The 27,114-nt window shown below is 35.6% G+C and overlaps 1 protein-coding gene across 2 annotated transcripts in view; it reads left to right on the forward strand.

The window, feature by feature from the left end:
* XPR1 (xenotropic and polytropic retrovirus receptor 1) overlaps positions 1 to 27,114 on the forward strand; it is a 249,464-nt gene that overhangs the window by 211,315 nt on the left and 11,035 nt on the right. For both annotated transcript variants that reach the window (XM_021682766.2, XM_021682767.1), the window contains 2 exons: positions 20,094 to 20,260; positions 25,010 to 25,149. In XM_021682766.2, coding sequence (XP_021538441.1) covers positions 20,094 to 20,260; positions 25,010 to 25,149 — 307 coding nt within the window. The remainder of the gene's footprint in view (positions 1 to 20,093; positions 20,261 to 25,009; positions 25,150 to 27,114) is intronic.

Genomic DNA, 27,114 nt, shown 5'->3' on the forward strand with positions numbered 1-27,114 from the left:
AAATTGCTTGTGTGCCTTTGTCAAAAATTAGTTGGGCATATTTCTGTGGGTCTATTCATGAGCTTTCTATTCTGTTCTTTTGATCTATGTATTTATCCCTCACCATACAGTCTTTTTTTTTTTTTAAACTTGATTGCTTTTTTATTGGATAAATTTGATGTATGACATTGTGTAAGTTTAAGGCATACACCGTGTTACTTTGATACATTTATGTATTGTAATATGATTGCTGATGTAGTATTTATCACATTACATAATTATAGCATGATATTACTGTCTGTTGTCACTTCCTTGCTTAAATTTATCAGTATTTTATTGTTTTGATGCTATCATGAATGGGTTGGTTTTCTTTGTTTCTTTTTCAGATTCTTTATCATTAGTGTAAAAGAATGCAATTGATTTCTGTATATTGATTTTGTATACTGCTTCTTTACTGAAATTGTTGATGAATTCCAACAGTTTTTTGACTGATTCTTTGGGATTTTCTGTATATCATCAGCAAATAATGACTTCTTCCTTTCTGATTTGGATGCCTTTTATTTCTTTGTCTTGCTAATTGCTCTAGCTAAGACTTGGAGTACTATATTGAATAGGAGTGGTCTGAGTGGGCATCTTTGCCTTGTTCCTGATCTTAGGGGAAACACTTTCAGTTTTTCTCCATTGATAGCTGTAGGTTTAGTGTATATGGCCCTTATTATGTTGAAGTATGTTACCTTCCATACCCAGTCTGTTAAGAGTTTTTGTCATGAGGGACGCCTGGGTGGCTCAGTCACTTAAACGTCTGCCTTCAGCTCAGGTCATAATCCCAGGGATCAAGTCCCACATCAGGCTCCTTGCTAAGCAGGGAGTCTGCTTCTCCCTCTCCCACTTCTCCCCCTGCTTGTGCGTTTCCCCCCTCCCCCCAACAAATAAATAAATAAAACATTAAAAAAATGTTTTGTCATGAAAGGATGTTGTATTTTGCTTTTTCTCCCATCTGTTGAGATGATCGTGTGATTTTTATCTTTCATTTGTTGATGTGTGTATTACATTAATGATTTGTGTATATGGAACCATCCTTTCATCCCAGGAATAAATCCCACTTAGTCATGGTGTATAATCCTGTTAATGTGTTTGTGAATTCAGTTTGCTAATATTTTGTTGAGAATTTTTATATCTATTTTTCATCAAGGACATTGGTCTATAGTTTTCTTGTGGTGTCCTTATCTGGTTTTGGTAGCACTGGCTTCATAGAATTAGTGTGGAAGTGTTTCCTCCTCCTGGATATATTGGAAGTTTGAGGAGCATTGGTGTTAACTCTTTGAATGTTTGGTAGAATTCTCCAGTGAAGCTATCTTGTCCTGGAGTTGTCTGTGTTGGGAGTTTTTTGATTACTCATTCAATCTGTTTACCTGTTATTGGTCTATTCAGATTTTCTATTTCTTCCTGATTCAGTCTTAGCAAGTTATATGTTTCTAGACATGTATCCATTTCTTCTGGGTTATGTAATTTGTTGGCATAAAAATTGTTCATAGATTCATAAGATTCCGTGTTTTTATAGTACCAGTTGTAATGTCTCCTCTTTCATTTCTGATTTACTTATCTAAGTCCTCTCTTTTTTTTCTTAGTAAAGCTAAAGGTTTGTCAATTTTGTTTTGTTTATTTTTTGAAGAACCATGTTCTAGTTTTATTGATCCTTTCTATTGTTTTTCTGGTTTTTATTTCATTTATTTCTCTTCTTAGTATTCCCTTCCTTTGAACTAACTTTGGGCTTAATTTGCTCTTCTTCTTCTAGTTCCTTGAGGTGTTAATTTCAGATTGTTTATTTGAGTTCTTTTTAATTTCTTAAAATATGCATTTATTGTTATAAATTTTCCTCCCCAAACTGCTTTTTGCTTTATCCTACAATATCTGATAGGTTGTTTTCATTTTCATTTAAGATAAGTTTTTATTTCCCTTTTGATTTGTTTTTTGACCCAATGGTTGTTTAAAGTGTGTTACTTAGTTTCCACATATTTGTAGATCTTCCCACTAACTTCTTGTTGATTTCTAGTTTCATACCATTGGGGTCAGAGAAGAAAATTGGCATGATATCAGTCTTCTTAAATTTGCTATGATTTGGAAAAAAAATTTTTTTGCTGTGATTTGTTTTGTTGCCTATCATGATTTGTCCTGGAGTCTATGTGTACTTAACGAAGAATGTGTATTTTGCTGTTGGTTGCATGTTCTGTATATGTCTGTTAAGTCCATTTGTTCTGAAGTGTGGTTTAATTTCAGTTAAACCAATCTATTTATTGCTGATAGCAGGGTATTGAAGTCCCCTACAGTTACTGTACTGTTGTCAGTTTCTCCCTTAATATGTAAAGATTTCCTTTGCCATTTTATCTTTGCCTTCTGGTTATTTTGTTTCCATGGTGATTTGCTCAGTCCACTCCTTGTTTCCTGTTTCTGCTCTAAAGTTTTGCTTTGAGGTTTGCATATAACGTCTCATAGATAAAATAGTCCTCTCTGCTGATAGCAATTTATCTTCATTTACCTTTAAAGGTTTCTTCCTTTTACTCTTCCCCTTTGATATTTTTAATATCACAAGTTAACTCTTTTTATGTTGTGATTTTGTTACCAAGTTATAGTAGTTATTATGCTATAGTTAAGAGCTTAATATACTGTTCTAAAAAAGAGTTACAGTATTATAATTTTGACTGTCACCTTAATTTTGTGTACTTTCCTTTCAGCTTCAAGAGTTCCTTTCAACATTTCTTATAAGGCAGGTCTAGTGGTGGTGAACAACCTCAGCTTTTGTTTATCTGAGTGAGCCTTTATTTCTCCTTCATATCTGAAGGATAACTTTGCCACATAGAGTAGTGTTCCTGGCTGGCAATTTTTATCTTTCAATATTTTGAATATGTCATTACATGATCTCCTGGCCCATAGTTTCTGCTGGGAAATCTGCTGATAACCAGGTGGAGATAACTTTGTAATTACTGTCTTTTTCTCCCTGGCTATCTTTAAAATTCTTTATCACTGACTTTTGACAGTTTTAATGTAATAGGCTTGGAGAAAGTCTTTTTGTGTTGAGATGATAAGTGTTGTATTAGCTTCAAGGACTTCTATATCCAGTTCCTTCTCTGGGTTTAGGAGGTCCTCAGCTATTATTTTTTGGTTTTTATTTTAATTTTTTAATCTTTCCAAGTTTTTATTTTATTGATTGGTTGCTGGAATATAAAAATAAAATTGGTTTTGGATATTGACCTATCCAGTAACCTTGATAAATTCATATATCAATTCTGATAGATAATGTATAGATTTTACATTTTGTATATATACAGTCATGTTGCCAGCAAAGACCGTTTTATGTCTTCTCATATCTTCAGATATTTTATTTTTCTTATTTATTGCACCAAGTATGACTTCCAGTAAAATGTTGCTTAAAAAATAAAAATATTACGGGGCGCCTGGGTGGCTCAGTCGTTAAGCGTCTGCCTTCGGCTCAGGTCATTATCCCAGGGTCCTGGGATCGAGCCCCATGTCGGGCTCCCTGCTCTGCGGGGAGCCTGCTTCTCCCTCTCCCTCTCCCTCTGCTTGTGTTCCCTCTCTCGCTGTGTCTCTCTCTGTCAAATAAATAAAACCTTTAAAAAAAAATAATGAAAATAAAAATATTAGGCATCCTTGTTTCATTTACAGTCTCAAGGGGAAAATCTTTAATAGGTCACCAATACTATAAAGTTTACTAGAGATTTTTTGGTACCCTCATCAGAATAATGGTGTTCCCTTCTATTTTTCCCTTTGAAAAGAGATTTTTTTTTTTTAAGATTTTATTTATTTATTTGACAGGGAGAGAGATAGCAAGAGCAGGAACACAAGCAGGGGGAGTGGGAGAGGGAGAAGCAGGTTTCCCACCGAGCAGGGAGCCCGATGTGGGACTCGATCCCAGTACCATGGAATCATGACCTGAGCCGATGGCAGATGCTTAACGACTGAGCCACCCAGGTGCCCCTGAAAAGAGGTTTTTAATCACAAACTGTCATTGAGTTTTATCAACTACTTTTTTTTGCATCCATTGATAGAGATTTTTCTCCTTTATTCTTTAAATGAGGAATATTATGTTGGTTTTTTATTATTAACAGCTATTATTTTTTAAATGTATTCTCTGCTCCCTTCTCCCTCTTTTCTCCTTCTGGGATACCCATTATTCTTATGTTAGCTTTTCTGGTGGATTCAGATAGTTGTCATACAGTTTCTTCACTTTTAAAAAATTTTTGTTTTCTTTCCTCTTCCACCTGAGTTATTTCTATATTTCTGTTGTCAGGCTTGCTAATTCTCTTTTCCCATATGATCTATTTCCAGTGAATTCTTCATTTCATTTATTGTGCTCTTCAGATCCAGAATTTGTTTAGTTCTCTTTTTAGAATTTTAGTCTTTTTGGTAAAGTACTCCTTCTGTTCATTAATTTTATTCCTGAGATCATTGTATTATCTTTCTGAGTTTTTTTTTTTTAAGAATACTTTATTCTTTTTTTTTTTTTTTTAAGGTGTTTTTTATTTATTTATTTGACGGGGAGAGAGCACAAGCAGGGGGGCAGCAGAGGGAGAGGAAGAAGCAGGCTCCCCGCTGAGCAGGGAGCCCGATGCAGTGGCTCCATCCCAGGACCCTGGGATCATGACCTGATCCGAAGGCAGAAGGCAGACGCTTAACCGACCGAGCCACCCAGGCGCCCCTCTTTCTGAGTTTTCTTAAAGCTCATTGAATTTCTTCATTACAGCTATTTTAAGTTACAGTTAGATTGCACTATTCCGTATCTTTGGGTTCAGCTGCTGCAAAATTGACGTTTTCTGTGATACCATTTTACCATGATTTTTCATGGTGTTTGATGAAAAGTGCTTCTGCTGCCACATTTGAAGTAGCAAACACCTCTCTTTATTTCTTACTTAAGGAAGGTTTTGTTTACTTTATTTACTTTGATTTTAACAGTTCAACAGGTTGGTAATTAGGACCCTAACAGAAATTTTTGTTTTTCCTAATGGAGCTGACTTGCAGCTAAGGTTGGGCTCATGCACATTAAAAACAACAAGCGTAGGGGGAGAGGTATATATAGCAGTTGAGTCTTAGGGTGTGCCCATGACCTGGTAAGAGTATCCTCAGGTGGGCGGCGGGTGTGGGGGGGGCGGGGATGGAGTGCTGTCACAGTGTTTTGTGGGTAGTCCTCTTGCCTTCTGGGGCATGGAGAAGAAACTTTCCTTCTGTTCTCTTCATCTGTCTACTTTTCTTTCTTTCTATTCCCTCTCTCCCCACACACAGCCACTGCTGTCTTTTATCAGAGAGAGCGGCTGGTTCCTCTAGCTGCAACATGAGTGACCAGGTAGACCCCTCCTCATTGCCTTTACCTTCCACCTCCTCTGCCAAAAAGGTTGTGCTAGCCCACTGCCGGAACAACCAGTGCCTTCTCTGCTGCTGTCTGCTCCACTGCCATTTCCCTATTCCACTGCCTTCTCCATGGTGTAATAAGCCCAATTTCAGATACACTGATGGATGGATCTCTCAGGTGTGCTGGTATCCTGTGCAGAGGTGCCTTTTTTCAGTTATGGATGTCCACTTAGTTTTAAGTCAAAGGGGAGAGAAAAAGGCAATCACTGCCATGATGCTGATGTACCTCCACACAGTTTTGATTAGTGTAGCTATATAATAGTCTTGAAATTGGGTAGACTGATTCCTCCTACTTTATTTTTCTTTTTCAAAATTGTTTTAGCTGTTCTAATTCTTTTGTCTTTCTCTATAAATTTTAGAATAGCATGGTCTGTATCTGCAAAAAGTCTTGCCTACAGTGTTATAAGAATTATGTTAAACCTATATATCAGTTTATGGAGAAATGATATCTTTACTCTGTTCAGTCTTCTAGTGTTTGAATATCTCTCTACGTTTATTTAAATCTTCTTTCATTTCTTTCATCATTATTTTGTATTTTTCAGTGTACAAGTCTTTGATATATGTATTTTTTGAGTGATTGTAAAGGATGAGATTCTACTGTTAAATTTTGGTGTCCATGTATTCATTGCTAGTGCATAGAAGTATAGTTGATTTTTGTATAATTATCTTATATCCTGTGATCATGTTGAACTCACTCATTCTAAAAGGGTTTTTTTGTTTGTTTGTTTCTTGTGATTATCTACATAGACAATCATGTCATCTACAAATAGGGACAGTTTTATCTCTTCCTTTCTAATTTCTATGCCTTTTACTTCCTTTTGTTTTCTTTTTTCACCTTAATGCTCTGGCTTCAGCTTCTATAGTACTATGTTGAGTAAGAATGGTGAGACCAGATATTCTTGCCTTGTTTCCCGTCTTAGGAGGAAAGCATTCAGTTTTTCACCATAATAAACAAAAGTTCCTCAGCTAATGCTATAGTGTTTTTGTTGAAGCTCTATTAAGTTGAAGAAGTTTCCCCTCTATTTCTATTTCTCTAGATCTTTTGATATGACCCTGTGATTTTTCTTCTAAGCTATAGCCCATTAATATGGTGAATTCCATTATTGACTTTTGAATACTGAATCAGCCTTGTGTCTGTGGAATAAACCCCCCTGGTGTTCATTCCTCTTCTGTATTGCAGAATTCTATTTGCTATTATATTGTTAAGGATTTTTATGTCTGTATTTATGAGGGATATTTGCCTGTACTTTTTTTTGGGGGGGGGGCTGTTTTTTGTTTTGGTATAGGTATAAAGCTAATTTCCTAAAATGAATTGGGAAGTTTTCTCTTTTTTGATTTGTGGAAGATTTTTTCTTTGAAAAGTTGGTAGGATTTTCCATCTGGGCCTAGAGACTTATTTTGGGGTAGTTGTTAAATTACAAATTCAATTTTCTTAATAGTTATAGAGTATTCAGATTATCATTTTATATTGGGTGAGTTATAATAGTCTGTGTTTCTTTTTTAGGAATTTATTCCATTTCATCTAAGTTGTCAAAATTTATGAGTGTAGAGTTATCATATTCCCTTATTATCCTTCTGATGTCTTCAGAGTTGGTGGTGATAGCCCCTGTTTCATTCCTAATATTGGTAATTTGTGTCTTCCTTTTCTTCTCAGTTGTACTAGAGTTTTGTCAATGCTGTTAATCTTTTCAAAGAACCAGCTCCTTGTTTCATTGATTTTTCTTTATTTTCCTTTTCAATTTCACTGATTTCTGTTCTTTATTATTCCTTCTGTTTGCTTTGGATTTTTTCTTTTTCTAGGTTCTTGAGGTAGGAGTTTAGATTATTGATTTGAGATTTTTTGTCTTTTCTAATGTATGCATTTGTATGTCTAATATACAGATAAGGGTACGCATTTCCCTCTCAGCACTGCTTTAGCTGTGTCTCACAAATTTCGATATGTTGTATTTTCATTTCTGTTTAGTTCAGTGTATTTTTAAATTTTCCTCGAGACTTCCTCTTTGATCCATGAATTGTCTAGTAGTGTGTCATTTAGTTTCCCTGTGTTTAGAGGTTTTTCTGTTACTGATTTTTATAGCCTATCTATGTATATGTTCAGTGGACACTTGAAAACAATGTGTATTGTTGGGTAGAGTGTTTATTAGATCCTGTTGGTCAGTGATGTTGAATTCTCTATCCTTACTTATTTTCTATCTCTTTCTCTTCTCTTTTTGTTGTATCAGTTGTTGAGAAGGAGAGTTAACATCTCTAACTATAATTTTGGATTTATCTATTTTTTCTTTCAGTTCTATCCATTTCTGCTACTCTTGTTGTTTGATGTAGATACAATTAGAATTGTTACATCTTCTTGGTGGATTGACTGTTACCATTATATAATACCCCTCTCTGTCTCCAGGAATCTTCTTTGCTCTGAAATCTATTTGATAATAATATAGCCACCATGCTTTCCTTTGATTGTTTATAATATATATATATATTTTCCACCTTTTTACTTTCAACTTACCTATATCATTATATTTGAGGTGAGTTTCTTGTAGACAGAATATAATTGGGTCATAGTTTTTAATCCACTCAGCCAGTCTCTTTTAATTGGTATATTTACACCATTGACATCCAGTTTAATTTTAGAACTTAAAATACGGCATTTTCTTTTTTGGTTTTCTGCTGTCTCTGCTTTTTATTTCTCTGTTTTTACTTGAACAGTTTTAAAGTTATATTTTGATTTATCTGTAGGATTTTTTTAGTGTATCTCTTTGTATAGTTTTTTTAATGGTTGTTCTAAGTATTACATTGTATGTACATAAGTTATTGCAGTGTCCCAGTGTTGTCGTTTAACCAGTTTGAGGGACTTATGGAATCTTTACCTCCCTTTATATCTCTTTACCCTCCCCCATTTATAATGTATGGGTCTTAAATATTTCTTCTACATACAGTTAGAACCATATCTGTCAGTATTATAATTTTTGCTTTAGCTGTCAAGCATAATTTGGAAAACTCAAGAGGAAAAGCAAAGCCTATTTTATTCATCTATATTTTTGCTTATTGATTGGGTTCTTTCTTGAAGTTCTAAGGTTTTTTTCCTGTATTATTTTCTTTCTGTTTACAGAATTCAGCAACTCTTTTAGAGTAGATCTTCTAACAAATCCTTGGCTTCCATTTATCTGAGAATGTCTTGATTTCCCCTTCATTTCTTGAGGGATATTTTCATTGAGTATAAGATTCTAGGTATATAGTTCATTTTTTAGCTCTCAATAAATTTTGTGTTTTTTCCTTTTAGCCTCTAAAAGATTTCTGATGAGAAATCTGCTATTACTCATACTGTTTTAACCCTGATAGTTAACCTGTCAGGTTTTTCTTGGCTACTTTGAAGATGGTTATCTTTGTCTTTAGTTTTCAGAAGTTTAATTATCATGTGTTTGGCGTGGTTTCTTTACGTTTATTCTAATTGAGCTTTGCTCAACTTCTTGAATCTGTAGGTTTATGTCTGTTACCAAATTTGGGGAGTTTTCCACTATTGTTTCTTCAGGTACTTTTTCCACCTCACCCCTCTTCTCTCCTTCTGGACTCTGATGACACAAATGTTAGATCATTTAGGCCTTTTATTTCTTTGCTGAGGTTTTCTATTTTTTGTTAGAAGCATTTTATAATTGCTCATTAAAGCATTTTTATCATGGCTGATTTAAAATCTTTGTCAAATAATTCCACTATCTCTGTCATCTCAGTTTTGGCATCTTTTTCATTCAGTTTGAGATCTTCCTGTTTCCTGATATGACTAGTGATTTTCAATTGAAATCTGGACATTTTGGGTATTATGTTATGAAACTTCGGAGACACACACACACACACACACACACCCCACCCTTAATTATCCTTTGGATTCAGAACAATTCCTGCTTTTACATGGTAGCACTAGCTGCCAACTAGCAGCCTTGGCAGCATCATTTTCTTAGTCACAGATACCAGTGCATTTGTGTGGTTATTTAAGTATTTTATTATATTCTGTCTATTCTTATCAAAATAAGTGGGAATTTTGGTAGTACATATCATTATCATGAAGAAATTTTAATATAATTAAAACAAAGATGGAAATCATTAGGCATACAGAAAGCAGCAATTTTTAAGCATCAGTGCCATCACTCATTCAGTTTGAAGACATTACCTGTGTTCTGTTGTAAACAGTAAAAACAAAGAATATTTGTAAGATATTAGGAATATTATCATTAAAGATTATGTCTACATGAAAAAATGTTCAACATCACTAGCCATCAGGGAAATACAAATCAAAACCACAATGAGATACCACATTACACCAGTTAGAATGGCAAAAATTAACAAGGCAGGAAACAGCAAGTGTTGGCGAGGATGTGGAGAAAGGGGAACCCTCTTACACTGTTGGTGGGAATGCAAGCTGGTGCGGCCACTCTGGAAAACAGTATGGAGGTTCCTCAAGATGTTAAAAATAGAGCTACTCTACAATTCAGCAATTGCCCTATTAGGTATTTACCCCAAAGATACAGACGTAGTGGAAAGAAGGGGCACATGCACCCCAGTGTTCATAGCAGCAATGTCCACCATAGCCAAACTGTGGAAGGAGCCAAGATGTCCTTCAACAGATGAATGGATAAAGAAGATGTGGTTCATATATTCAATGGAATATTACTCAGCCATCAGAAAGGATGAATACCCACCATTTGCATCAACATGGTGGAGCTGGAGAGGATTATGCTAAGGGAAATAAGTCAAGCAGAGAAAGACAGTTATCATATGGTTTCACTCATATGTGGAACATAAGGAATAGCACAGAGGACCACAGGGGATGAGAGGGAAATCAGAGAGGGAGACAAACTATGAGAGACTCTGGACTCCGGGAACCAAACTGAGGGTTACAGAAGAGAGGGTGGTGGGGGAATGGGGTAACCAGGTGATGGGTATTAAGGAGGGTACGTGTGGTGATGAGCACTGGGTGTTATAGGCAACTAATGAATCGTTGAACACTACATCAAAAACTAATGATGGGGGCGGCTGGGTGGCTCATTCGTTAAGCATCTGCCTTCGCCTCAGGTCATGATCCCAGGGTCCTGGGATCAAGCCCCGTGTTGGGCTCTCTGCTCGACGGGAGGCCTGCTTCTCCCTCTCACATTCCCCCTGCTTGTGTTCCCTCTCTCACTGTCTCTGTCAAATAAATAAATAAAATCTTTAGAACAAAAACAACAACAACAAAAAACTAATGGTGTATTATATGCTGGCTAATTGAACATAATAAAAAAAAAACTCATAGCAAAAAAAAAAAAATAAAGATTGTGTCTAGGGGTGTCTGGGTGGTTCAGTTAGTTGAGTGTCCAACTCTTGGTTTTGGCTCAGGTCATGATCTCAGGGTCGTGAAATTAAGCCCCGTACGGGGCTCCCTGCTCAGCGGGGAGTCTGCTTGAGATTCTCTTCCTTTCCCTTTCCCTTTACCCCACTCCTTGCTCACTCACACTCTCTCATCTCAGATAAATAAATAAATCTAAAAAAAAAAAAAAAGATTGTGTTTAAAGGACAAGGAAGACATAAGGAGTTTTATTTTCTTTATTTTTTAGCTCTTAGGAAACAAATTCCTTAGAAACATGTATGTCTGTTATTTGACTTTTTCATGTTCAGCATTTCTTTTCTTTTTTAGCGGGGCAGGAGCAGAGGGAAAAGGAGAGAGAGAATCCTAAGCGGGCTCCACACCCAGTGTGGAGCCTGTCACCAGGCTTAATCCCACAACCCCGAGATCATGACCTGAGCTGAAATTGAGTCAGATGCCTAATGGACTGAGCCACCTAGGTGCCCCATATTCATCTTTTTACAAGTTGTTTTCAGGGACTCATTGTATATGAAGTATGCCCAGAAATCATGTTACCTTCCCCAAATCTGTTGGAAGGTAAGGTGTTGTGCAGAAAATAAAAAAATGAGTAAAACACAGCCATTGCCCTCAGTTTAATTTGGCAGATATTGATTGTTCTTATCACATGGAGTGTAGTGCGTAGGCCCTGGAAAAATGCTGACATGATACATTTCCTAAAAGACATTAATTATAGTTTAATGGAAAAGACAAATAGGTGCGTGCACATACACACGATTCACTCTAGTGTAAAGTTAAATTCCTTTTTAAATGCCAGCTAGGGTACAGTCTTCCAGGAAAGAGAAAAGAGATGTGTACATAATAATAAAAATACAAGCACAAACAAAAAGTTTTATGAAAAGAATACCATAGGAAGGGGAGATTGCCTTTTCTATACTTACAAGTGTTTTGTCCTTTGCTTTTATTATTATTTATCTCAGAAATGTTAACTTTGAAAAAAAGGTTTATGATAACTCTTACTGCTTTTCTCAAGCCTTCAATTCAGTTTTACCCTTTTTACCTTTATAGACCACCATGTTTCCTACTAACTTGAGAAAATTGAGCCTATCAGGAGTCATTTCCCTTCACCCACCTTCTCCCTACATACTTATTTAATCCAAATCCATTCTCACTACATATTTTTCCCAGTCTTAGGTAACTTTTCCCTCCTAAGGGCTCTGAACTCATTTCTTTCTGTCTCTTTCAGGATCTTGCTTTAGCAGTCATTCTTTTTCTTTTCTAGGTCTTCAGTCTCTTCATTATTACTAACTCCTTTCCTTCAGCCTGTGTACATACACTCAAGAGTCTCTTACCCTAAAAAGACTTCCCTGGAATAGTCTCTTTTCTTTTCTCCTTTTTTTTTTTTTAAATTTTATTTATTTATTTGACAGAGGGAGACACAGCAAGAGAGGGAACACAAGTGAAAGAGAGGGAGAAACAGGGTTCCTGCTGAGCAAGGAGCCCAGTGTGGGGCTCGATCCCAGGACCCCGGGATCATGACCTGAGCCGAAGGCAGACTCAATGACTGAGCCACCCAGGCGCCCCTTCTTTTCTCACTCTTACATCTCAAAACAGTAGTCTGCCTGTCCTCACTGTCTCTATTCCTATAGCCACAATAACTTTGTATAATAATGTAAACCTTGTATATATTTTAAAACCTTGAAGTCTATACAAACATTAGAATTTATATTTTGAAAGCGATAAGGAGAAACGGTAACATTTGAGAGAGCTCTCATTTCTTTGGATCTTTGGTGTAAAGAAAAACAGGATAAATTCAACAAAATTTAGTCAAATGCAGTGTAAATGGAAGACTTCTATTTCTGATTGTCTCCTTACCCTTTTCATAGAAGGCACTTGTATTATTTTGGTGGTTCCAAAATGGGCTCAACCCGTCTTACATATATGTGACTCCCAAATCCGTATCTTAAGCTTCTTATTTCTATGTCTGTTTCCTGAGCATTTTCCATCTCAGTGTCTCCTAGGTACCTTAAAGTCAGCATATTCAAATTTAAACTCTTTTTTTTTTTTTTTCCCCTTAGCCTTCTTCAGGCGCATGTTGTTTTCTTTCTTACTGGTTCATGGCCCTGTGCTGCCCAGTCACCCAGGTTAAACTATGAGTTGTCCTTGACTCTACCCTTTATCTCATCTCACAATTCACCAATTCCTGCCAGTATTAGTTTCTATTTTTCTTTTTTTGCCTGACCTCCCTGTACCTTGTACTTCCACTCAATTTTAGTCCTCATCATTTCTCACTAGGCTACTACAACAGCCTCCTGATTAGTACACCACTTACAGTCTTTTTTTTTTTTAAAGATTTTATTTATTTATTTGACAGAGACAGAGACAGTGAGAGCAGGAACACAAGCAGGGGGAGTGGGAGAGGGAGAAGCAGGCTTCCCACTGAGCCGGGAGCCCAATGTGGGACTCGATCCCAGGACCCTGGGATCATGACCTGAGCCGAAGGCAGTCGCTTAACCAACTGAGCCACCCAGGCGCCCACCACTTAAGTCTTTACCCCTCCATCTCATCCCCCTTCCTAGCACTGTACTATTTAATAAGGTAGTTACTAGGAGCTACTAGATACATACAACTGTTGAGCACTTGACATGTTCCTAGGCAAAACTGAGATGTACTGTAAAATACAAAATGGATTTTGAAGACATGAAAAAAAATATAAAAGCTCCCAATAATTTTATATTATTAAAATAACATTTTAGATATATTAGATTAAATAAAATATTAAATTAATTTTAGGGGCTTCTGGTGGCTCAGTTGGTTAAGCATCCAACTTGATTTCAGCTCAGATCATGATCTTGGGGTCATGAGATTGAGCTCCACATTGGGCTCCATGCTGGGCGTGGAGCCTGCTTAGGATTCTCTCTCTCCCTCTCCCTCTGCCCCTCCCACCGGCCCTTGTGTGTGTGTGTGTGTGTGTGTGCTCTCTCTCTCTCTCTTTAAAAAAAATTTAATTTTACCTGTGTCCTTTTACCTTTTTTTTTAAGATTTTATTTATTTATTTGAGAGAGAGAGAGAGAACACGAGCAGAGGGGAGGGGCAGAGGGAGAGGGAGAAGCAGACTCCCTGCTGAGCAGGGAGCCCAATTTGGGATTTGATCCCAGGACCCTGGGATCATGACAGAAACCAAAGGCAGACACTTAACCAACTGAGCCATCCAGGCACCCCTCACTTTACCTTTAAAAATATGGTTACTAGAAACTGTAATTAATATCACATATGGAACTCTTCCTCCAGTTTTTCATCTGATTGGCTCCTTCTCATCACTCAGGTATCAACTTACAGACCTTCTCTGTCTGAACACTATCTAAAGGAATTCTGTCAGGGGCGCCTGGGTGGCTCAGTCATTAAGCGTCTGCGTTCAGCTCAGGTCATGATCCCAGGGTCCTGGGATCGAGCCCTGCATCGGGCTCCCGGCTCCGCTGGGAAGCCTGCTTCTCCCTCTCCCACTCCCCCTGCTTGTGTTCCCTCTCTCGCTGTGTCTCTCTCTGTCAAATAAATAAAATCTTTAAAAAAAAAAAAAAAGGAATTCTGTCAGTCTCAGCCCTATTACCATGTTCTTTTTTCTTCATGTCACTTTTCACTGTGCGGAATTATCTTGTTTATTTGTATATCTGATCATTGTCTACCCCCACTAAGTAGTAAACTTCACAGGGGCAGAAAGTTGCTCATTAGTGAATAAGATTTATTACTATGTGCTTAGTACCTAGAACATCTGACATATGGTAGGTGCTAATTCATTGGACGGATGGGTAGTTTCTACACTGTATGACATGGCTCAAGACTCAGCTTAAGTAGTGCCTCCTTCAGGAAGCCTTTCCTGGCTATTAAACCTCCTGAAAGCCTGGTTTATTGATTCCTCTGTTATGCACAGTTCTACAGTTGTACTTATACACTGTCTTTTTGTTTACTTCCTATCTCTTCTTTTATCCTTAGCCCTTAGTAGTTCTTCAGTATATCCATCCCCATTCTCTAAAATGTGCCTGGTTACCCAATAGGCATTCACCATGTTTATTGAATATAGAAATAAAATTTTTCTTTTTAATTAACCTTAAGTATTATAACTATATGGTAATTAACGCAGCTTATAGTAGACAGTAAACATCTGTTGCATGAATAAATGAATTCCTGTGTAGTATTTTTTTATTATAGAAACAATATAGCAGGGCTGCCTCGGTGGCTCAGTTGGTTAAGCATGTGCCTTTGGGTCCTGGGAAAATATCACTACCCTAATAGCAATTATTTTCCTTAGCCCACTTTTTCCTTTTATTTTTAATCATACAAGTAACATATGGATGTGTATATATCACTATAAAATTAAATTTCAAATAATACAGAAATACCTAAAGTTAAAAGTGAGCCCCTTTAATAATCTTCCTTCATAGGAATAGATACCTCTGTCTTTTTCTATAAACATAAATTTTATATACAGTATGAAGTAATATATGTATAGTATTTAAATTCTGTTTTTCACATACCTTAGAAATGTTTTTAATGTTACTTCATAGTTTTATGGAACTGTCTTTTCATTTTATTTTATTTATTCTATTTATTTTTTTTAAGATTTTTTTTATTTACTTATTTGACAGAGAGAGAGACAGCGAGAGAGGGAACAAAGCGGGGGCAGTGGGAGAGGGAGAAGCAGGCTCCCCACAGAGCAGGGAGCCTGATGCGGGGCTCGATCCCAGGCCCCTGGGATCATGACCTGAGCCGAAGGCAGACACTTAACAACTGAGCCACCCAGGCGCCCCTATCTTTTCATTTTAGAATTGAGATGGATGTAGAGCAACAAAGTTGTCTAGTACAAAAAAGTTCCTTGGATAAAGATTCCCATTTCTAGTTTCTTCATTTATCCTTAGGCCTAATGATTTCCATTTTTGTCTCAATCATTTTAAGATTATGAATTTTCTATAATCACTAAGTTGGAAAGAGGCAGAGTCTGGATTCAGACCCAGATCTTCTTACTTCAAATCCAGTTATCTTTCCACTTATTGACGGTCTCTCTGAACTTAAGTTTTCTTAACTATAAATGGGAATAATAATGTCTTTCTTGCCTGCTCTTAGGATAAATATGATAATCACCTGAGGAGGCTACATGTGACCTTACATTTTAACTAAAACACACTAATGGTCAGGGAAGTATCTAATCCATTTTTAGAGAACCATATTAATCTTGTAATTCAGTGTTTTGATGTTTTTTAGGTTATGGGAATAGAACTAAGATTTGCTAGATGCCACACTAATTCATAACTTAGCTTATTACCTGCATAGGTTTGGGCTTTGAAAACAGTGTGCAGTCTATTTTATTTGTTTTTTAATTTCAGATTAGAAACTAGTAAACTGTTACCAGAATAGAAAGGTTTTGGTTGAAAAGAAAACCATACACTTTCTCGTTACACAATGCCACTCTTTTCATTTTTAAAATACCTTCCTGAAACATGGTTCAAGGATGATTTTCATATATAATTTTTCTGGTTTCTCTCTTAGCACTTTTCCTGATATATTATTTTGCTTTATCCCTCCTATGATAACCATGGGTACAAAACTCTAAGAAGCTTATTTTTGTTTGTTTTACATTCAGTAGATAACATTACCATAAATATTTCCAGTATGAATTATGCATCTAATATGACAGGTGTGTAATAGAAGCTTAGGTTAGAATAGCAATGACTTGATTTTCTGTGATTCTGAACATCACTAAAGTGGGCTACCAGAAGTAGCCAAGAGAGAATTAGATGTAATTGCTTGCCTAAAGTGATAATATCTTTCCAGTACGTCCCCTGAATACCAATAAAGGCAGATGATTTCAGGGAGAAGCACTCCACATTTGGGAGATGGGAAAGATCAAATAAGGGTAATAATTAAAAAGAGACCAAAATGTAACACATGTAGACTAGGTGCACACTAATTATTGTTTGAAAAAGTAAGATAAAGCATTACTTATTCCAAAATATTCTGTTGAAATACTTGCTTTTTGAAAAGTCAGTAAGGGCTTGTATGGGTTTCATAGAAATTTTATGGAAATAATATGAGCTTAGAAAGGAGGGAGGTACTTGACCCACTGTACCATTTTAAGAATTATCCTCTAAGAATAGGACTTGTATTAAAATCTAGAACACATTAAAGAAAAGTAGCATATTGATTTTTGTTTCCTTATTAATTCCTTTCTTTTGAACTTTCCCCCCACAATCTCCTTTTATATAATAATTTGAACTTGATGATTTCTTTAGTAATTAGAAAAGAAATTCGGCTTTCAGTAATAACACTTGATGTTACTTGTACTTACTTGAGAAATATTCATTTTTTTAACTTCTTGCTCAATGTATCTATTACTTTCTTCTCATTTCATTACTTTTACTTAGCAAACAAAATGATGGTTTGTTGTTGTAAAAACTAAATGAGATAATATATATGAAGGGCCTGGCTTATAGTAAGCATTCAATTTTTTAAAAAAGCGTTGCAAATATAATTTACAATTAAGTTGCTGTCTTTGTCTCTTTGTGTTGATCTTGTTTTGAAAATATGAGAACAGTGTGAATTTTATTAAGGTGCTATATTTGCTTTGCAATTTTCTTTGCAAACCTTAGTAGGTAAGTTACAAGATTTTTAAATGCAATCATGATGCTAATTATTGAATAATACTTCTCAGTTAGACTGTGTCTATCTATAGAATGAAGTAAACGGAACACATCCAACTAAACTAGATAATAAGTATTTTTTTAGGACTTTTAAACTGATAATTTATGTCTACAGTGTTATAGTATAAATAGTCAACCCAATTTACTTTTGGTGAAGAAGAGTTTTTATGAAAATAGTTTAAACCTGAAAATGTGTTTTTTTTTTTTTTTTAAAGATTTTATTTATTGGGCGCCTGGGTGGCTCAGTTGGTTAAGCGACTGCCTTCGGCTCACGTCATGATCCCGGAGTCCTGGGATCGAGTCCCACATCGGGCTCCCAGCTCAGCGGGGAGTCTGCTTCTCCCTCTGACCTTCTCCCATCTCATGCTGTTTCTCTCTCTCTTGCTCTCTAATAAATAAATAAAATCTTAAAAAAAAAGATTTTATTTATTTATTTGAGAGAGAGAGTGAGAGAGAGAGGCCACGAGCAGGGGGAGGGGCAGAGGGAGAAGCAGGCTCCCTGTTGAGCAAGGAGCCCAATATGGGACTCTACCCCAGGACCCTGGGATCATGACCTGAGCCGAAGGCAGACGCTTACCCGACTGAGCCACCCAGGCATCCCTGAAAATGTGTTTATATCTAAGCTTGACTGTTCACTAGTATCACTTGTGGACCATTGAAAAAATACTGGTTTTTATTTCCAACTGCTGACTTTCCAGAAGAAGCTGAACAGTGATGTGCTGTTATATGTTTAACAAACCAGCTCTTAGGTATGAGTAGGGACAGGAGGTACTGATTTGCAGTGTTTGTTGATTTCCGTGGTATAAATACTTCCACCATAGCCAGTTTAAGCTACTAAGATAATATTGAATGTTGGGAAAAGATGTATAGTAGCACAGCATTATATAATGTTTCCATCATACAGATACAATAAACATATATAACCTAAAAAAAAAGGTTAATAGCAAAATGTAGTAAAATAATTAGGAAATAATGAATTCTGCTTTTTTATTACCTTTGTTTTTAATATAACTAATTGTAAGTTTATATAATTCAATTTTTAATAATTGTGTTTAACAGTTTAGTTTTGAAAATGTAACAGTTCTTTTGAGCTGGTACGAACTGATTAATACTGGAACTATAACATACCCATATTTTTTAAATTGGCTAAGTAATTCTGATGCAAGCATCCTGCCAGCTTAATTATTTTTCTAAAATAGATAAGATCCTAAGTACCAAGAGGTCATTCCATAGTCAGACCCAAAATGTCTTCTCCAGGCTCATTTCAGATCATACTCATTCTCTTACGTCCTCCATATTTCAGCCACACTAGATTTAGATTATTTGCAGCTCCTCAAACACACCTTGTACTTTCCCACCCTCCTGGCTTTTCATTATCTTCCTTCAGCTTTGAATATCCTTGCATCATTTGCCTGACTTTTGCAACACTGTTTATTTATCCTTCTACAAATAACTCAAATGCTACTTCCTCTTTTTTCCTACTGTTGGAAACATTCCCATTCCCCTTGATGTTCTCATAGTGCTTTGTTTATACTTCATTTTGAACTCAGATTTATCATTAATAACAAATGACTATTTCCACTTACTATATTATAAATTTCTAAAGGGTGCCTTTGAATTATACTGTACTTAATACTTTCAATGCCTAAAAATGATTAATGAACACTTGTTTTAATAGGAAGGACTTTATTTTAATAGGAAGGATTGTGGATAAGGCATGATACATCCTTTATTTTCTTTGCCTTTGGGAAACTAACCAAAATTTAAACTTTTTTGAATTAGATGTTTCATAACTTTTTCCCTGATAATTCCTGATTTCCTGATAATTCCTGATTCCTGTTTTTTCCTGATAATTCAGGACCATATTAATACCTATATCCTGGGAACACAAATAATATCATGATGACTGAAACTTACCAAAGAAGAATTTCATTAGAGAATATATGAAGCACTTAAGGTGAAAAATACTAAATTATATAACAACATATGCAAATTATTTTTATTATTCTGCTTGAGTGTACTTTGTAGTGTTCCCAGCATTTGTATCTATAAACAACGTCTAAAAAAGGCAAAAATATCATGCTTTGCTTTGTGATTTGAGAGAAATTTGCTTTCGTATATGTCCTCAAGGATAATCAATCTGTTGCTTTCTGGCTTTTTATCTGGAATTAAAAGTATCTGATTGTATTCACAATAAGTATAGACAAAATCTAAGTATATGAAGGAAATGTTCTAAGGTTAAAACAATCCAAGAATTTCTTGAAGCAAATGTAGCACATTTCTTATTAGTGGTGTTTCTCAATTTTTTTTTTCATCTTTGGCCCTAATCTGCCACCTGATGGTAAAAATTAAAATGACATCTTTTGTACTATTCAAAACCTCCATTGCAATTATTTGGATTTTTATATATTCAGCATAGAGCCTCCAAAACTCAAATGCACATTTGTACAAATTTTATGTATTTGGTAAATGTTTGATGATTACTCTGTACTTCAGGAGAATCAGAGTTACTATTTAACTTCTATTAGACAGCGTTCATACTAGGGAGATTTGTTTAAAATCTTACTTCCTTTATGGTGCTGTATAAAGAATCTTTTTAAAATTAGTTTTATTTAATGAGGAATTTTACTTAAATCTCCAACTGTCTCTTTTACCTTTCCCTTTTCTTTCTTCAGAACGAGGTCACTCAGACACCATGGTATTCTTTTATCTTTGGATCGTGTTTTGTATCATCAGTTCCTGTTATACCCTCATCTGGGATCTGAAGATGGACTGGGGTCTCTTTGATAAGAATGCTGGAGAAAACACCTTTCTTCGGGAAGAGATTGTATACCCCCAAAAAGTATGTACAAAGAATGCTTGTATTTGTTTTAAAAACAACAACAAGAGCTCTGGTGTATCATCAGCTAAATCCTATTATGATGCATACCTAATCCCAACCTAATATATTGAGAAAAAACAACTAATTACCAAAAAATACTAATTCATTCTGTCAGCAAAAATGTCAGTTTTTTACTATCTGCTGGGCACTATAGAAAATAAAAAAGTTCTCGTTCTCAAAGAGGCCATAAACTATATTTAACAGGTAAGTAAACAAATTGCAATACAATGTGATAAAGTCTAGAATAGAGGAATAAATCACTTACTATAATTTATGACTTAATTTTGAACATGCAGTTTACTCTGTCTCACATGCCCTCTTCTCCCCCCTTTGTCTGCCTTGCAAACTCCTGTTTCTCCTTTTTTTATTTTAATTTTTTATTTATTTTCAATTGAAGTATAGTTGACACACAAATGTTACATTAGTTTCAGGTGTACAAGATAGTGATTCAACACTCTATGTTAGGCTACGCTCACAAGTGTAGCTACCATCTGTCACCATACAGCACTGTTTCAATACCATTGACTATATATTCCATGTGCTGTACTTTTCATCCTAGTGACTTATTTCATAACTGGAAGCCTATATCCTTCCACACTCCTTCACCCATTTTGCCCATTCCTTTACCCCCCACCCCTCTGGCAACCATCAGTTTGTTCTGTGTATTTATAGGTCTGTTTCTACTTTTTGTTTATTAATTTGTTTTTTAGATTCCACATATAAGTGAAATCATATGGTATTTGTCTTTCTCTTCTGACTTATTTCACTTAGCATTGTGCCTTGTAGGTCCATCCATGCTGTTGCACATGACAACATCTCATCCTTTTTTATAGCTGAGTTATAGTCCATTGTATGTATGTGTGTGTGTGTATATATATATATGTATATACATGCATCTTCTTTATCCATTCATCTATCGATGGACACTTGGATGGCTTCCATATCTTGGCTGTTGTAAATAATTCTACAGTAAAACAAAGGAGGGCAGATATATTTTCAAATTACTGTTTTTGTTTTCTTTGGGTAAATACCCAGGTGGAATTACTGGATCATATGTTGTTCTATTTCTTTTTCTTCATACTGTTTTCCACAGTTGACTATACCAGTTACATTCCCAACAACAGTGCATGAGGGTTCCTTTTTCTCTACATCGTCTCCGGTTCCTCCTTTTAAAAAGTCAGTTCAAGGGTTACTTTCTCTAAAAAGCCTTTATTTTTCTAAGCATATTTAACTATTTGTCCTAATCCCATTTTACCTTCTACAAACTTCTCTTAAAGCAGTTATCACATTGTATTATAATTATCTGCTTAGGTATCCATATCCCTCACTGCCCAGCATAGTTCCTAGCATATAGTAGACTTAATATTTGTGGAATGCCTCAATAAATACTTGGCTGAGTAAGTAGTGCTGTGAAAGCACAAAGGAAAGGAAGTGCCTGACTCTCCTTTGGTGCATCAAGAAGGCTTCTCTTTTCATTTATTTCAACCAATATTTGTTAAAGTAAAGTACCAATTTAGTCTGAAAACACATGGATATTTCCTTAGGAATTATTTATATATGAATAAAAGGATAAGAGAGCCTAAATTAAAAAAAGACCAAGAGTATCATTACTCAGATAATGAAAGAAATTAAACAATGAACTAGGAATCCTAGTAAGTGAATTCTGATCTCAGGTGTCTCACTAACTAGCTACATAACTTTAAGCAACTGTACTATAGTATATTCTCTTCTACTAGATTATCTCTTGATCCTTTCCCAGTTCTAACGTTCTGTGATGAGGAAGGATGTATATAGATTGGGTCACTCATACTTCGTACTATGTCAGAATGTCACCAGTACCTCAAAACTGAACTTTGAAAAGTGTGTGAATATGTAATATTCAGTTGGTGAATAGGGAAAGCTGTTTTATTAAAGTGTGAGCACTAAAGATAGATGGTAGGAGAGTGGATACAAAGAATGATATGTAGGGTAACTTCAGATAAGTAAATGAAACAGAAAGGAGGATATTAATTTACAGTGATCTTTTTTTTTTATGTAAGCTATAGCAAGAATCCCAATGTGCAAATTTGGAATATATGACCAAGGCACTAGACATATCTTTATAATAATCTCATTTGAAAAGAAAATTAGGGAGCACCTCAGTTGTTAGGGCACTCTTGATCTCAGGGTTGTAGGTTCAAGCCTCACATTAGATGTAGAAATTACTTTAAAAAATGTTTTTTTAAAAGAAAGAAAGAAAATCAGTAATGTTAAGTACAAGTCAGAGAGCAGACATGAGCTCAGGTAAATGATGGTCCTTTTGTGCTTACCAAAAGGTAAGCTATTGCCTCCTCATATTGTTCTTGCCTTACTGAGCACTATAATACATTTACTTCTCAAGCTGATTCTCAGATGAATTGTTGATATTTTTATATAAATGTTAATCCATGCCTCCTTTTAAATAGTTCTAACTTATTGGCTTCTTTATAATGAAATTAGTGAATAGAGTTTTTCATTCAGTTTCATTATTGCATATTTTCATAACCCTAGGAAATACAGTATATGGTTTCCTACATTATAATTTGCAAATTTATAAGAAAAATGTTCTGCTAGATCGCCACATCCCTTTTCATCTTAAAAAGACAAATATTGGGGGCGCCTGGGTGGCTCAGTCGTTAAGCGTCTGCCTTCGGCTCAGGTCATGATCCCAGGGTCCTGGGATCGAGTCCCACATCGGGCTCCCTGCTCTGCGGGAAGCCTGCTTCTCCCTCTCCCACTCCCCCTGCTTGTGTTCCTGCTCTCGCTATGTCTCTCTCTGTCAAAAAAATAAATAAAATCTAAAAAAAAAAAAAAAGACAAATATTGGAATAAAATTCATTCTACTTGAAAAAGAAAGAAGAGCTATTGGTGGAGTCCAGTGGAGGAGCTTCATTTAAAAATTAAGAACACAGTTAAATGAATCTTAAAATCAGTTCTTAGGGATTAACAGATCATATTGCTGAGCACCACATCCGGATCCAGGAAGCATTTTTGTTATCTCCATTTTAAAAGTTAATTTTGCTCTGTCTCTTGACCTCATGTTAAGTGTATTCCTCCCAAGACTTTCACATTTTTGGTAACATCAAGCTCCCACATAGTCAACTGTGGATCATTTTAAGACTGACTCTTAAAGTAACATGAAATTGCAGTTCTTCACTGAGGCCTAATAATGAGTTCACTGGATGTGGATTTATCCAAAAACTGCATTATCGCTGTATTGAATGGATGGGGGAAGGAACAGGGAGGTATGTAAATATGTTAAAATCTTCATAGAATTGGGGCGCCTGGGTGGCTCAGTCATTAAGCGTCTGCCTTCGGCTCAGGTCATGATCCCAGGGTCCTGGGATTGAGCCCCGCATCGGGCTCCCTGCTCGGCAGGAAACCTGCTTCTCCCTTTCCCATTCCCCCTGCTTGTGTTCCCTCTCTCACTGTGTCTCTCTCTGTCAAATAAATAAATAAAATCTTTAAAAAAAAAAAAACTTCATAAATTTATTCTAATCAGCAGTGGATAACCTCTCCAGTTGATTAATCAAGATATGGCAATATACACACAGTATTTAGAAATATGAAGGATAAATACTAGGAGAGATAGCTACAAATTCTGAAATTGTTGGTCTCTAAAGAACGAGACGAGAAGGTGGCAAGGAGACTGCTCTTTTTTTGTTAATAACCTTTTAACATGACTAGTATTCCTTTGTTAAATTTTGTAAAAGAAAAAAAAACATAAATGTGATGCTGTAAATACGTGGCTATTCTAGTTCCCATAAGATGTCACAGCCTTTAAATACATGTATTTAAAGAGCTGATTATCCAGAGATTAATAACAAACAAATCCATGGATTACAGTTCTAGTCTATTGGCACTTTGTGTACTTAAAACTTTTGTGTAGCTAAAATTGGACTCCAAAATAGTGGGTACTAGTACCTGAAAGAATTTAATGCTGTCTTTCCCATGTAAAAATAGAACATTCCTTAAATTCAATCCATGTTTGTGATATCCAAGCTTCATTTTATTTAATGACCTCAAAAAACAAGGTAAAACTCCTTCAAATGCAGAGTAAGGCAATTTGAGAGTGAAAGTGCAAATAACACAGTTCATTAATCTGCTAGTCTTTTTTCTCTTGAGTCTTTATTAGCATATGATGTACACATTAATATATAATCTCAATCAGGGGCGCCTGGGTGGCTCAGTCGTTAAGCGTCTGCCTTCGGCTCAGGTCATGATCCCAGGGTCCTGGGATCGAGCCCCGCATCGGGCTCCCTGCTCCGCAGGAAGCCTGCTTCTCCCTCTCACACTCCCCTTGCTTGTGTTCTCTCTCTCTCTGTGTCTCTCTCTGTCAAATAAATAAATAAAAAATCTTAAAAAAAATATATATATATATAATCTCAATCAGATCAAGGATCTCATCTGGTTTATATTTCTGGGGTTTAGAAGAGAGCCTGGCATACAGAATAAAATATATTTGTTAAGTGATTAATGAAATTCAATAAAACTTCATTTTGATATTGCACTATTTAAGAAAAAAACTAAATTGGTGAGATCTTTCTAAAATAGAAAATAAAAATAAAACCATTTTTCCTCTTTAGCCTGTGCTTGTTGATGGGACATATGTGAGTCTCGTTGCTGTGATAAAAATGCTTATTTGTGAGAAACATAATGGTAAGTGCACTCAATTTGCTTATTATTCCTTAGGCCTATTACTACTGTGCCATCATAGAGGATGTGATTCTGCGCTTTGCTTGGACTGTCCAAATCTCAATTACCTCCATGACATTGTCGCCTCATTCTGGGGACATCGTTGCTACTGTCTTTGCTCCCCTTGAGGTTTTCCGGTAAGCAAACTACCAAAAAGGCCATCGAAGTTTTTTTCCCTTAGAAGACACCCAATACTTACAAGTTAGAATTTATTAAAACTTATACTTGAAAGGCTTAAATTTCCCAACTTTTCTCAAACTTCTCATGGCATCAGAGTTGGAAAATCCTCCTTGAAGGTCTAAGAGGTTAATTCTTACAAAGTTAAAAATACTACTAATGATGGCTTATAAGCTTTTTCTAGAATTGGGCTCCATTAGAAGGGTCATGAATGGAAATTGGGAGGTAAGAAGTCTTAATAGAAATTAAAATAAAAATCTTTTGAGAATCATTATTTGCAATTTGACATTCTGGGTTATTCAGGCAGCCTTTTCACTGGAAACAAAGGAAATGCCAGAGGAATTGTCTTTTAAATCTTCCTAAAGACATCAGTGATCTAACAAGATAGCCTAAAATCTGAGTAAAAGCAGATACCCCAAGGTAAGCGAAGCATTAAAGCTAATTTTGCTCTAAAGAAATTTGCTAAACCTAGAGACTTTTGAGATTCATTTGTGATAACAAGTTCAAATTTGTTTGACCTAATAACATAGCTTGAAAATATGTAAAACAAAAGCTGATGTTGCTAAAAAGTAGTAGGTAAATTTACAATTTTAGAGGAAGATTATAACATACTTTTCTCAGTAATAAACAAATAGTCCCATTAACCAACTTGACCTAATTGACATATACAGAGCACTGCATTCAACAACTAAATACACATTCTTTTATTTGCATGTAGAACATTTACCAAAATTAACCACGTGCTGGACCATAAAGTAAGTTTCAACAAATTTCATAGGATTAAAATCACAAAAAGATAACTGAGAATCCCCAAATGTTTAGAAATCAAGCAATACATGTCTAAATAACCCATGGATCAAAGTTGAAATTGTAATGGAAATTTTAAAATATTTTGAGCATAATGAAACTGATAATGTGACAGAACAAAATGCAAGTTAAAGCCATGCCAAGAGGGCAATATGTAGCTTTAAATGTGTACATTGGAAAAATAAACAGCTTCAAGAAAATTTTAAAACAGCAAATCAAACCCAAACGAAAGTAGAAAGAAGGAAATACAAAGAACAGAGATTAATGGAATAGAAAATATAAAGTAGAGAAAATTAGGCCAAAGTTCTTTAAAAAGATGAATAAAATTGGTAAAATGTCTAAGTGTGACTGATGGAGCAAAAAAGGAAAAAATGCACAAATTACAAATAAAAATCCTCAAGATATTTTTTTTTAATTGTTTTAAGGAGGATGTTTATTTACATTTATCCACATATTTGCCACATTCTCCTCAAGATATTTTTTTAAAAGAGTAAGATGAGGGGTGCCTGGGTGGCTCAGTCAGTTAAGTGTCTGACTCTTGATTTCAGCTCTGGTCATGATCTTAGGGTTGTGAGATCGAGCCCTGTGTCTGGCTCCATGCTGGTCATGGAGCTTGTTTAAGATTCTCTCTGTCTCCCTCACTCTCTACCCCTTCCCCGCTCCCCTTCTCTTAAAAAAAAAAAAAAAAGAGTAAGATGATTATTATGAGCAACTTTATGCCAATAAAGTACAAAATTTAGATGGAATGGACAAATTCCTTGAAAAGCACTGTTTATTAAAACCAATAAAGAGATGGATATTAAGGAGGGCACGTGATGTAATGAGCACTGGGTATTATATAAGACTGGTGAATCACTGAACTCTACCTCTGAATCTGATAATACACTATATGTTAATTAATTGAATTTAAATTAAAGAAATAAAACAGTAAAGAAATATAAAATCTGATAGGTTTAGATCTATTAAAGAAATCATATTCATATTTAAATCCTTCTCACAAGGGGGGTGCCTGGGTGGCTCAGTAAGTTAAGCATCCAACTTGATTTCGGCTCAGGGTCATAATCTCAGGATCATGTGATGGGGCCCACATCAGCTCTGTGCTCAGCAGGGACTCTGCT

The sequence above is a fragment of the Neomonachus schauinslandi genome, chromosome 6, assembly GCF_002201575.2.
Source record: "Neomonachus schauinslandi chromosome 6, ASM220157v2, whole genome shotgun sequence".
NCBI lineage: Eukaryota > Metazoa > Chordata > Mammalia > Carnivora > Phocidae > Neomonachus > Neomonachus schauinslandi.